Below are 12,726 nucleotides of genomic sequence, written 5' to 3' on the forward strand. Positions count from 1 at the left end.
CTATCGTGCTTGTCAACCCGCTTTCCTATCGTTTGTAATGTATAGTTTGTATTTTATAAATTCAAATATAATTTTTTGCGCTAAATTTACGGTTGAATTTATTTAATTGGTCTAATATTCAATTTTTTAAATACACTTTTAAAATAAGAAGATAATAAGGATAAAATAAGAAAATAATATTATATGGTTTTTTGGTATAAATAAAAAGATATTGAGGGCAAAATAGGAAAACACAAATTACACCATAATGGGTGGTTATTTTGTGTTTTCCCTTTATTAATAGTATATAAATAAACATGTTAATAATTTAAAACATAAAAATGGAAATATTTAATAAAACTATTTTTTTAAATGAACTCCTTATCACCATGAGCCTTGAACAATCTTATCACTAAATTTAAATGAAGATTATTTTTGAAGTGAATATATAATCTTGAGCTTATGTGGGTTGAAGAAAAATCTGCACATTCATATTGAGTGAGAGTAATAATACAAAAATGATGTAATAGGAATATGATTGATAGATCTTCCAAATGAAATATCATAAATAAAATTTATAATAATATAAAATTTGTGCCTTCAATTCCAAATAAAAGAAATGTAAATTGTGAGAGATAAGAGTGTCTCTCCACACTCCACATGTTAGTTAATATAATTGAAAATCATTATAAATAATTGTGTGAATTAAGAAAATAAGGACTAAATAAATATAAAATGTAATATTACAAGGGATTAAAAAATAATCAAAATAATACATGAAAATTTGTCACTCATGGAGGAAATCAAAGAATTTCTATGCAACAATGCACTCACTAGGAAAAATGGTTATACATACATTAGTATTTATAACACTTACCCATGTGTAAAAGTATGTATGAATTTTAGGGGGAAATCCAAGAATTTCCATAAGCTCAAGTATAATTGCAATTTAGTTCTTGAACATTAAAAATATGAATAAAAAATCCCTAAAATATATATGATACATTTTTCTTGACTATTCAAACATGTCTCCTTAATGTTGATACTTGTGATATAGCCCTTGATTTCCAAAAAACATGTACAAAATTAAACGAACCTAGCAAAATATTTTCCATCCAATTTTAATTTTAGACAATGAAGGACTAATTTGCATCCAAAAAAAGTTCAAAACTATTTGCAATTTTTTGTTAAAAAAATTAAAGACTAGATGACACATAATGCATAGATAGTAAGTGGTGATTTTGGACAAATCATTACCTAGTATATTTTTTAAACAGCATTGAAATTGTGTTTTGTCCATTAATTATGTTGTGCAAATAATTTTTGTGAAGATGATTAAGAAGCTACGAAAAATGGGCTGGGATTCTCTCCAGTACTGGAATGTGAGGTCCAGATTTAATTTCATCATTTATAATAGCTTTTGTTTAAAAATATTTTAAAATCTACATTATTCAAATCTTTTTAAAACAACATGTCATAATCTTATATGGTTTTACTGGAGCCTCCAGTAATGGTGCGGATCCATTTTCAGGAAAAATAGAGGTGATAAAGTTTAGAAGGAATATGCTTACTCACAAATGTATTATAGCTTCATGTTGAGGGTCCTTCTGTTCCCATAATTATATATAAATATATTCGGAGTGCCTAGATGTGATAATTGTTAAAAAATAAATATATGTATAAAACTAACTTTTAATTCTAATCATCTATGATTATAATATTAGAAATTAATAATTTCTAATTAAGATGGACATCATATATTTAATACAATTATATTAGCTATTTATTTTGGGTTACTAAATAATTGATCTAATTATTGACAACATATAAGACTTCTGAAACTGATATCAAATATGAGCTTAATGAGTTGATACACAAACGGTTGACCTATAGGGGATAATGAGAATCATACAAGTTAACACATAAGAAACGGTTATGGTCCACAATACATCAAATCACAAATAGTTTTTATCTCTCCCTATCAGAGAGAAAACGAAGGTCCCAAAATGAATTAAGGATTTGATTGAGGTCATCATACCAAAACCATCTCATATGGTATATATCAAAGGAGTAGATAAGAGAACATGGGTTCAAGGATTCATGTAAGACCTTGTATCATTGTTTTAGATAATATGTAAGAATCATGAGATTCAAGATCCTAAAATTGATATTTCACAAACCATTAGAAAATATCTAACATATAAGACTTATATTTATTATTATCACAATTTTTATACGAGAAATTCTCATTTAAATTACACCCTATACATATTATTTTTTATTTATAAGGATTAGATGTCAAATAAATTATATTTTGAAGATATGTTTTTTAGGATTAGACTTCTACCATATGTAATGAATGAATGATACAAGAAATTATTTATTTATCTTCTTTTTTAGTCTCTCTTATACTAAACAATAGAAAAACTCATTTTATTTGTCACTTCTTTCCTCACACTATTATTTTTATCTATTTATTATTATTTTTACTTTCTTCTCTTAAACTAAAGATTAAAGCTTAGAAAATGTTAAGAAGTGATTCAAATATCTAGTTAGCTTAGTTTATTGGAATACTTTCTGTCAATCTATTTTGTTAGTTGCAAAATTTACTATTTATGGCAATGATAAATGAAAGAACCATGGAGAAATCTGTTGATAATCAAGCACTGATAACTCAAATCTCAAGGAAGAATAACTACAATACAAGAGGAGTGTATCATGGTTGGGGAAAAGGAAAGGATTCCAAACTTGGGTTTGGAAGGAGCTCACAATCTCAAGGTCAAAACTAGAATGATCTTGATTAGTAGGAAAACTCCAACAAAAGAGGATCTAATAGAAATTGGAGAGGAAGTAAGAGGAAATTTGACAAGAAAATGACCAAATGCTTTAAATGCAATAAAATTGGTCATTACTCTAATGAATATGTAGCTACAACCATCCACAATGACCATAGAGGAGACCAATCAAGCAGTGGTCATCAAGTTCATATGGCCAAAGAAGATGATGAGGCAAATCCTCAAGAGCAACCAATTATGTTGATGATGACTACCAGCAAAGAATTAAGAAGTAATGAAGTGTGGTATATAGACTCGGGTTGCTCCAACCATATGACTGACCATAGGGATTGACTTATTGATTTTGATGAAAGAAAGAAAAGAAGGTGAGGTTTGCAGATAATAGATCCATCTTGGCTGAAGACACGTGTAATGTAGAAATAAGAAGAAAGGATGAAGGAAGTGCATTAATAACAAAAGTACTTTATGTCCCTGGAATGAGAAGCAACTTGATCAATGTTGGTTAGCTCCTTGAGAAAGGATTCTCATCAAACTGATCATTGAGTCTATAGAGGTATTTGATGCTACTAAAAAGAAGATCTTGAGGGTCCCTTTGGCACAAAACATAACATTTCAGGTAAGCCTAACCACTATGGAATCTGAGTGTGCATCAGTCACTACTCTAGCTGATGAGTGTTAGCTATGGCACTCAAGGCTAGGTCACTTGAACTTTAAGGACCTGAGCCTACTAAGATCAAATAATATGATCTTTGGACTCCTCTCAATTGTAATCCCAAAGAAGATGTGTGTTAATTGCTTGATCATTAAATAATCAAGAACGCCATTCAGTAACTGGACATGTAGTATATTCATATGTGTGTGGATCATTTAAAGTCCAATCACTAGGATGGAACAAATATTTTGTATCATTCATAGATGATCAAAGTAGAAATATGTGGCTATACTTGATCAAGGTAAATAATGAGGTGTTCACTATCTTCAAAAACTTCAAGATACTAGTGGAAAAACAGTGTGGGAAATCTATCGAAATCTTGAGAACAAATGGTGGATGAGAATTTACATCTTGAGAATTTGAAGATTTATGCAAGAAGAGTGGTATAGTACATGAGATCACATCCCCTTATACTCCTCAACATAATGTAGTTGCAGAAAGGAGAACTATGACCATATTGAATATGGTTAGAAGCATGCTCAAACAAAAGAATCTACCACACAAATTCTAGCGTGAGGCAGCCATGACTGGTGCTCACATACTCAACATATATCCAACAAAGAGGCTTGATTCAATGGTTCAAGAAGAGGCTTAATGTGGGATCAAACATTCAGTGGAGCACTTCAGAATCTTTGGCTCATTGTGCTACAAACACATACCTGATGAGAAGAGAAAAAAACTTGATGATAAGAGTGAACCAATGACTCTCCTAGGATACAACTCCGCTAGTGCCTACAAGTTGTACAATGCAAGAACTAATCAAGTTATTTTTAGGAGGGATGTTCAATTTTATGAAACCAACTCTTGGAGTGAATCACATTCCACAATTGTGAATACTCCAAAACTGCAACTTGATTGGGAAAAGGCTGGTTCAATAAGAAATCTCAATAAGGAGATAGAGAATGATGAGCCATAGATTGATGCTAGACCAACCAGAAACAAAAATTTCCCATCCAGACTGAGTGATTATCAAGTTTATTTTGATGATGCAATCACTAAAGAGGGATACCTAATTCAACATCTAGCTTTAATGGCTGATATTGAACCAATTAATATTGAAGAAGCTGTCTCTAGCAAGATATGGAGGACAACAATGAAAGAGGAATTAAAAAGTATTAAGAAGAATCAGACTTGAGAAATGGTTGAACTTCCTCAAGGAAAGAAACATATTGATGTCAAGTGGGTTTTTAAGGTGAAACATAGGCTTGAGGGGTCAGTTGCTAAGCATAAGGCAAGATTGGTGGCCAAAGACTTCATGCAAAGAGAATGGATAAATGTTTCAGAGGTATTTCCTCATGTGGCTAGAATTGAGACACTGAGACTTGTTGTAGCCCTTGCAAACTTGAAAAGATAGAAGCTATGACAACTAGATGTGAAGTCAGCTTTCCTAAATAGGTCACTTGATGAAGAAGTGTTCATATTGCAGCCTCCTGGCTTCATATGCAAAGGCAGTGAGCAGAAGGTGTTAAGGTTGAATAAGGCCTTGTATGGATTGAAACAAGCACCTGGAGCTTGGAATAAGAGAATTGACACTTTTCTCATAAGGATTGGCTTTGTGAAATGTTCTATAGAACATGGAGTTTATGTGAAGTCCTTAAAGCTATCAAGGCCTTTAGTGATACACTCATCATATGTCTCTATGTTGATGATCTTTTGATAACTAGAAGTTGTCCATCTAGCATTGAAGCTATCAAACAAAGTCTAAAAGTAGAATTTGAGATGACTGATTTGGGAATCTTTTCCTACTTCTTAGGATTGGAGTTCTCATACTCTGTAAGAGGAATCTTTATGCAACAAAAGAAGTATATTACAGAAGTATTAAAGAGATTCAACATGATGTAGTGCAAACCTGCAGAGACACCAACTGAACCAAATGTAAAGTTGATAAGAAATGAGAAAGAATCGTTAGTAGATACAACAATGTTCAGGCTTATTGTTGCCAGCTTGAGGTATATCTGCCATAGTAAACCAGAAATCACCTACAATGTTGGCTTAATAAATAGATTCATGAGTGACCTTAGATAATTACATCTACTAGTAGCCAATAGAATCTAAAGGTACCTCAAAGGCACAATGGGATTTCGAGTAATCTTCACTCAACAAATGAGTAAAAACACCAACTTGTATCTCAATGCTTACTCAGATTCAGATTGGTTTGGAGACTTGATGGATGGAAATAGCACAATGGGTCAAGTATTCATGCTGTCATGGTCACCTATAACTTGGAGTTCAAAGAAACAGTCAGTGGTGGCTTTATCAACCTATGAAGCAGAGGACATTGCAGCTTGCTCAATTGCATGCCAAGCAATTTGGTTGTCTTCCCTGCTATGTGAAATGAACGTATGTGGTGGAGAAAATGTTGAATTACTAATCGACAATAAATCAGAAATTGATCTAGCAAAGAACCCAATATCTCATGGGAGGAGTAAGCACATTGACACCAAGTATCACTTTCTTAAAGACCAAGTAAGTAAGGGTAAGATTCAATTGAAACATTGCAACACAGATTTGTAATTGGCTGACATTCTTACAAAGCCATTGAAACCTGAGAAGTTCAAAAAGGATGAGGGAATCATTAAATGCAGTTTGTTTATGATAGATTTTGAATCAAGGTAGATGTTAAGAAGTGATTCAAATATCTAGTTAGTTTAGTTAGTTGGGATACTTTCTGTTTTTGGCAAGTTCAATATGTTTTATTAGTTGCAAAGTTTACTATAAATTGCAATGTATTCATTTAGTTGAATCAATGAGATTTTATAGTAAATTGTTTATTCAAATTTTCTATTAACCTTCTCATCTCTACAACTTCACAAAGTTCTTTGATCTTTATCCATTAAAGACATGTTGTTTAAAACGGAGTTGATAAAACAAACTCTCGTGTCAAGAAATTTATTTCTAAACTATTTTTGCTAAGTTTTAAAAAAAAGTTATTAATATAAGAAGTCGTATTTTATATTTCTAATTTTGAAATTTTACAGTGCGTTGTTTAAAAAAAGAATTCGATGCAGTATATATATATATATATATATATATATATATATATAAAAGAAAGTAGGAAAACATTATAATTTTTTGGACAAAAATAACCCTACACAAAAGTTTTTATTGTATTTTTTTATAGATGTGAAGAAACATAAAAACCACCAGCATTACATGAAAACTATACAACTATTTAACATCAAACAATTTAAACTTATTTTGTAGCTTAAACAAAAGGGCCTAAACCAATTTCCATAAGCAAAATTACCATATTAGTAACAATATTAACAATGACATTACCCAAAAAAATATATGCAAAATTCAAATGAAAAAAATAGACTTTGAGTTGGGACCATGAAAATTTGAAGGGTATTTTACTTGCATTCTGAATGAATGATTCATTTAAGGTGGGTGCAGCATAATTAATGTGAATGCTCAACTTTACAACTTCAAACCTAAGCAATATATTGCTGAAATGATCAAACAACACACATCCCCCATTTCAATAAAATTCTAATGATCACCCAAACTTTATGTAACACTATCAATCTTAGTCCAGTTATATAAGATCATACTGAATCCTCAAAAATATCGGGAAGTTAAAAATTCAATTCTTAAAAAATAACAGTAATTATTAGAATGAACAGTTACATATCAATAAAATTTGTAGTGTTTGTTTTTATTAGCTGGAAATAGATAGTATTAAACATTAAAGAGTATAATATTTATGTACTATCTGTATAAATATTTATACACATTCAATATATCATTTTTTTTTTTTAAATACTCAATAATAGTTGAAACTTTTTCTCAATATTAAATATAAGAGATTTACATTCTCGTGCCCCACATGTACTCTTCAGACACGTGTTCCCTATATCTTGCCCTCTTTTGGGATGCTAACTTAAAAGAAAATAAAACATTTATATGCTAACTAATTTAATTTCTTAAAGAATTTGTTTATCAACTACACTACATTCTTGAGAAATCAACTTAATTGAAATACAATATTTTGTGGAGATTAAATTGATTGACAACAAATCATTCAAGAAATCAAATAATGTTTTGCTCGAATAAATTCAGTGGGTAAGACACGCTAAATTCATAGGATGAAATATACTATTAATACTATAAAAATTGAAACCCGAAAAATAGATGAGATCAAAAGTTCAATTTTTATAAATAACACTTTTGAAAGAGTTATCATACATCTCGAAAAAAATTAGTTCCTTATGTAATTGTAACCCAAAGAATGAATGAGGTGGAGGAGATTGATTCCGTGTGTGGAATTGAAAACCTTCCTTTTTCCAACTCCCTTCTTGCTTTCTATCATTTGACTCTTATTCAACTCATACACTCTATAAATATCTCAAATACTCAACATTTTTTTATCATACACACACCTTATATATTCACATTATTATTTACACATCAAACTACACCATACACCATTGGACATGGAACTCAACACCATGTTTTTCTTCTTCACTTCTTTTCTATTCATTGTTCTCTTCAAATCCTTCTTCTTCCACTCAAAAGGGAGAGAATTGCCACTCCCTCCTGGTTCAATGGGTTGGCCTTACATAGGAGAAACCTTCCAAATGTATACTCAAGACCCAAATGTTTTCTTTGCCACAAAAATCAAAAGGTTCACATCGATTCCTTTTTTAATGCCAAACATATATTTTTTAAATATATTTTATGGGTCAGAGCCCAATTTCAAAGATTTGAAGTCGAACATCTATACTTCATGTTTCTTAGTTTAACTAACTAGACCGACTCTAAAAGTCGAACATCTATAGTTCATGTCTCTCAAGTTAACCAACTAGACCGATTCTGAGAGTCGATCCCATTTCAAACTATATCATCGAAATGAAATGATGACTTGCATTATTTAACAATAGTATGAAGATTCACTACTTCATTACTTGGATTAATTGTTGATTATTTTTGTATATAGGTATGGTTCTATGTTCAAGTCTCACATTCTTGGTTGTCCTTGTGTGATGATTTCAAGTCCAAAAGGAGCAAAATTCGTGCTGAACAAAGCTGAACTCTTCAAGCCGACATTTCCTTGTAGCAAAGAGAGAATGTTAGGGAAAGAAGCAATTTTCTTTCACCAAGGAGAGTATCATGCTAACCTTAGGAGACTTGTTCTTCGTACCTTCATGCCTGAGACAATAAAAAACATTGTACCTCACATTGAATCCATTGCTCAAACTTGTCTTCAATCATGTCAAGGAAAGTTGATTACCACTTTTCTAGAAATGAAAACTGTAAGCTCTCAAGTCTCAACTCAAACCACAGAAAAATAGTACAATCCTCTGTTTCTCTTTTCATTAAGAAACATTTAAGGATATTTCTGTTTTTTTTAAATGTTTTTTTTGTTTGTTTGTTTTCATTTGTGTTTTTCTTAGTAGTTGTAAAAATATAACATTTTTTTCAAAGATTTATACAAGTGATATAGAAAAGATGACCAATATATGAGTTGTTGGAAGATCTTTATCTGTGGCCTACAACATTTTTTTATTAGTTAAATGAAAGAAACATATAAGTGATTTTGATACTATATTTTGACCGAAAACTTAAGATATTAGATGTATGAGTCCATCCACTTATATGTTTTTAATTCATCCACTTTTACATCAACTTTTTTGTCTAATACACAACATGATGAGCTTCATTTTGATCATTGTAAACAAATAAATATAATACAGAATTTAAACTCATGACATCTATATCACAAGAAAATGTGTCGTCTTATTCTCGTAAGTGATATAAATATCAAAAAAAAATTGATGCCTTGTTTTTTTTAAATAACAAACAATGTAATTTTCTAATTATTAATGAAAATAAAAAATGTTGAAGTATTTTAATCTCTCAATGATTTTTCATCTTTGTTTTTCACCAATTAAATAATGGGTTTTTCTTCATTTGTTGTTTTGTGTTGCAGTTCACATTCAATGTTGCACTTGTTTCAATTTTTGGAAAAGATGAAATTATGTATAGTGAGGATCTGAAACAATGCTACTACACAGTTGAGAAAGGTTACAACTCAATGCCAATAAACCTTCCAGGTACACTGTTCCATAAGGCTATGAAAGCAAGGAAAAAACTTTCTAAGATATTGTCACAAATAATCTCAAGCAGAAGAAGGAGAATAATAATGCAGATGAAGCAAGATTCTTATTCCTATAATGATTTGTTGGGTTGTTTGATGAATGAAAAAACAAGACTCAATGATGAACAAATTGCAGATAACATCATTGGTGTCATTTTTGCTGCTCATGATACAACTGCTACTGTGCTTACATGGATTGTCAAGTACCTTGGTGAAAACCCTAGTGTCCTACAAGCTGTTACCGTAAGTATCTCGGTTGTGAACAAAGATTTGTTATCTCAAATAGTATCCAAAACTATATCTCGGATTAATATATTCATTATTTATTTTTGTTTTAATATCATTAATCCGATATATGGTTTAGGGCAACAAATGTTTGTTACCGATTTTCCGAGTTTAGTATAGTCCTTTTTTACAAGAAATATATTAGATTAGTTATAAATTAGATATGAGTGTTATATTATTAATTTATATGAGTTTTATTTTTAAGTGAATAATAATTAGTATATAAATGTTGGAAGATGTGTATATAGTTAAAGAAATGGTGTGTATGCAATTTTTCTTCATTAACTATATATTTAAATGAGAAATATGTGACACTTAAGATGATTCATTTCATTAAATAATAATTTACAAATTACATGTCTCCTTTAGATCAATTTGAACTTTTTTAACTAAAAGACATTTCTATATATAGAGAGAATAGATTAGCTTATTTTATGTTTGTATAGTTGTATAAAAAAGGTGAAACAATTATTTGCTTAAGAAGTTGAGTAATTAGAGTTTGGTCCTTTAATTTGGACCTTAAAAACCTATTTATTGTGACATTTGCAGGAAGAGCAAGAATCCATAGTGAAGGAGAAAGAAAAGAGAGGTGAAGAAATGTGTCTAAATTGGACAGATACAAAAAGAATGACCTTAACATTAAGGGTTATACAAGAAACTCTAAGAGTTGCTTCCATTCTTTCCTTTACTTTTAGAGAAGCAGTAAAGGATGTTGAATATCAAGGTCAATAATAAACAATTTTTATACGATCGATGGAATAAATGTTCATTTTAATCTTTCATATTTATAGTCAAATTAATTATTTTTAGAGTTAAATTAGTCTTAATATGTGCTGTAAAACATGTTAAAAATAAATAATTTGACTCACATTTAAAATTTTTAGATACCATTTTGGGGTTTCAATTTTTGAAAGACTAAACTGATAATATCGAAAAACACAAAAGATTGAAATGAGTATTTAATGTTTTCTTATTTTTTGTGACAATTTTTTTGCAGGGTATCTGATACCAAAAGGGTGGAAAGTATTACCACTTTTCAGAAACATACATCATAGTTCAGAATTCTTCAAAGAAGCATTAAAGTTTGACCCCTCAAGATTTGAGGTTATTATTTACACAACTTATGCATCTCAATATTATATAATTTCTCTTTTGTTGCTATTGATATGTATTATTTCTAAGTTTAGAATTTGATACATTATGATAATATTATTGTTAGGTTGCTCCAAAAGCAAATACATTTATGCCATTTGGTGATGGAATTCATGCATGTCCTGGCAATGAATTAGCCAAGTTGGAAATATTAGTGCTTCTACACCATCTAACCACAAAATACAGGTTCCTCACATTTTATTATTATCTTTATAATATATACTTTGAAAATATGGAATAAGACCTATAAGAAAATATTAGTGCTTCTACACCATCTTATTTTCTATTTAATAACACCTATAAGAAAATATTTTTTATCAAACATTTTATCACCAATGATAGTATTGGTATCATATATATTCATGTAAGTGAAGAAATTCTAAAGTTAGAATGTTTTTAGAATAATTCTAACCAGAACAAAGATATGTTGTTCCAAATTCCGTTTCACATTAATACTAATAAAACTTTAAATTTTTAATTGACATAACATGTTTTTATTGATTTGAGATAGTACTATTTCTCCTGATTATTATTTTTTTGGTGCAGTTGGTCGGTGGTAGGTGGAGATAATGGGATTCAGTATGGGCCATTTGCACTTCCCCCAAATGGCTTACCTATCACATTAAATCCCAAGAAATAAAAAGAGATCAAAACCAAGCACATGTTATAAGATTCAACTTTCTAAATATGGAAGAAATGGTTTCATAGCTTTCAAAATTCTATGTTCTTGGCATAGGAAAGTCTTAATCAACATACAAGTTTCTTAGCTAGAGCAAATAGCATTTAGTTTTTTTTTTTAATTTTCATTAATTCACTTTTACTTTTCTTCCATTTCTCTTATTTTCAAATACATAGGGGAAACTCTTGAGAGATTGAATTCATGTATTGGACTATCTAGTTTTGTATCAATAGCAAGGTGCAAAAAATGGGATTTTGGTGATAGAAATTATATATATGTATGGATTGGTGATGATATAATATTTTATTCTCTATATTTGACTCTTTTTTTCAACTAGTGAGGCTTATATAGGCTGCCAAACAAGTGAGAAAAAGTATATATATATATATATATTCAAGATTAGTCTAATAGAGACTTGAAAAGGGATTAAAATTTTGTTTTTATAAAAGACAAAATTTGATTGAAATAATACCAACAAAAGTTTAAAATACATTCATTTTCAAGCATTTAATAGTAATATCGCGATTACATATCTTTAATTTAAACAAAAAATCATATGAAGTTGAGATAAAAATATTATAAAAATGCCAAACTATTGTTCGCCCAAAGTAAAATATATAGTAGGTTATTTCCTATTTATAAATTAGTTTTAAGATAAAACTTTAATATAATATTAAAGTTATAAGTCTAATCTGTCTTCAATTGTCCCTAGTCAAAGATGACTATCATTTACTCCAACAAAGAAAATACAAATATTAAATGGTCTAAGATTAATAATTTAATATCCTAAACCACATCATCATAATTGATATTTAAAAAACCTTATTTAATTTTAAATCATCAAATGCATCATTTATGGTGAGAATTTGGTTGAGATTAGTAGTCATGACCATGTAATAATTTATGATATGAATTGTATGTTAGAATGTAAGTCCCACCTTATTTGTTTCATTATTTTATAACCTTAACAAAATTGTTAGAAGTTTATTTTAAAAGTTACACTTCTAATATGAATTGTTTATTA

At 29.6% G+C, this 12,726-nt stretch overlaps 1 protein-coding gene across 1 annotated transcript; it reads left to right on the plus strand.

Moving 5' to 3' along the window:
- Window positions 7,880–11,956, plus strand: LOC109350897 (abscisic acid 8'-hydroxylase 1-like). Its single transcript, XM_019592208.1, has 7 exons — window positions 7,880–8,113; window positions 8,426–8,741; window positions 9,419–9,829; window positions 10,421–10,595; window positions 10,869–10,975; window positions 11,091–11,209; window positions 11,570–11,956. The coding sequence occupies exons 1-7, from the start codon at window positions 7,923–7,925 to the stop codon at window positions 11,661–11,663; spliced, it is 1,413 nt and encodes a 470-aa protein (XP_019447753.1). The 5' UTR covers window positions 7,880–7,922; the 3' UTR covers window positions 11,664–11,956.

This window comes from Lupinus angustifolius, chromosome LG06, assembly GCF_001865875.1.
Source record: "Lupinus angustifolius cultivar Tanjil chromosome LG06, LupAngTanjil_v1.0, whole genome shotgun sequence".
In the NCBI taxonomy this organism is placed as follows: Eukaryota; Viridiplantae; Streptophyta; class Magnoliopsida; order Fabales; family Fabaceae; genus Lupinus; species Lupinus angustifolius.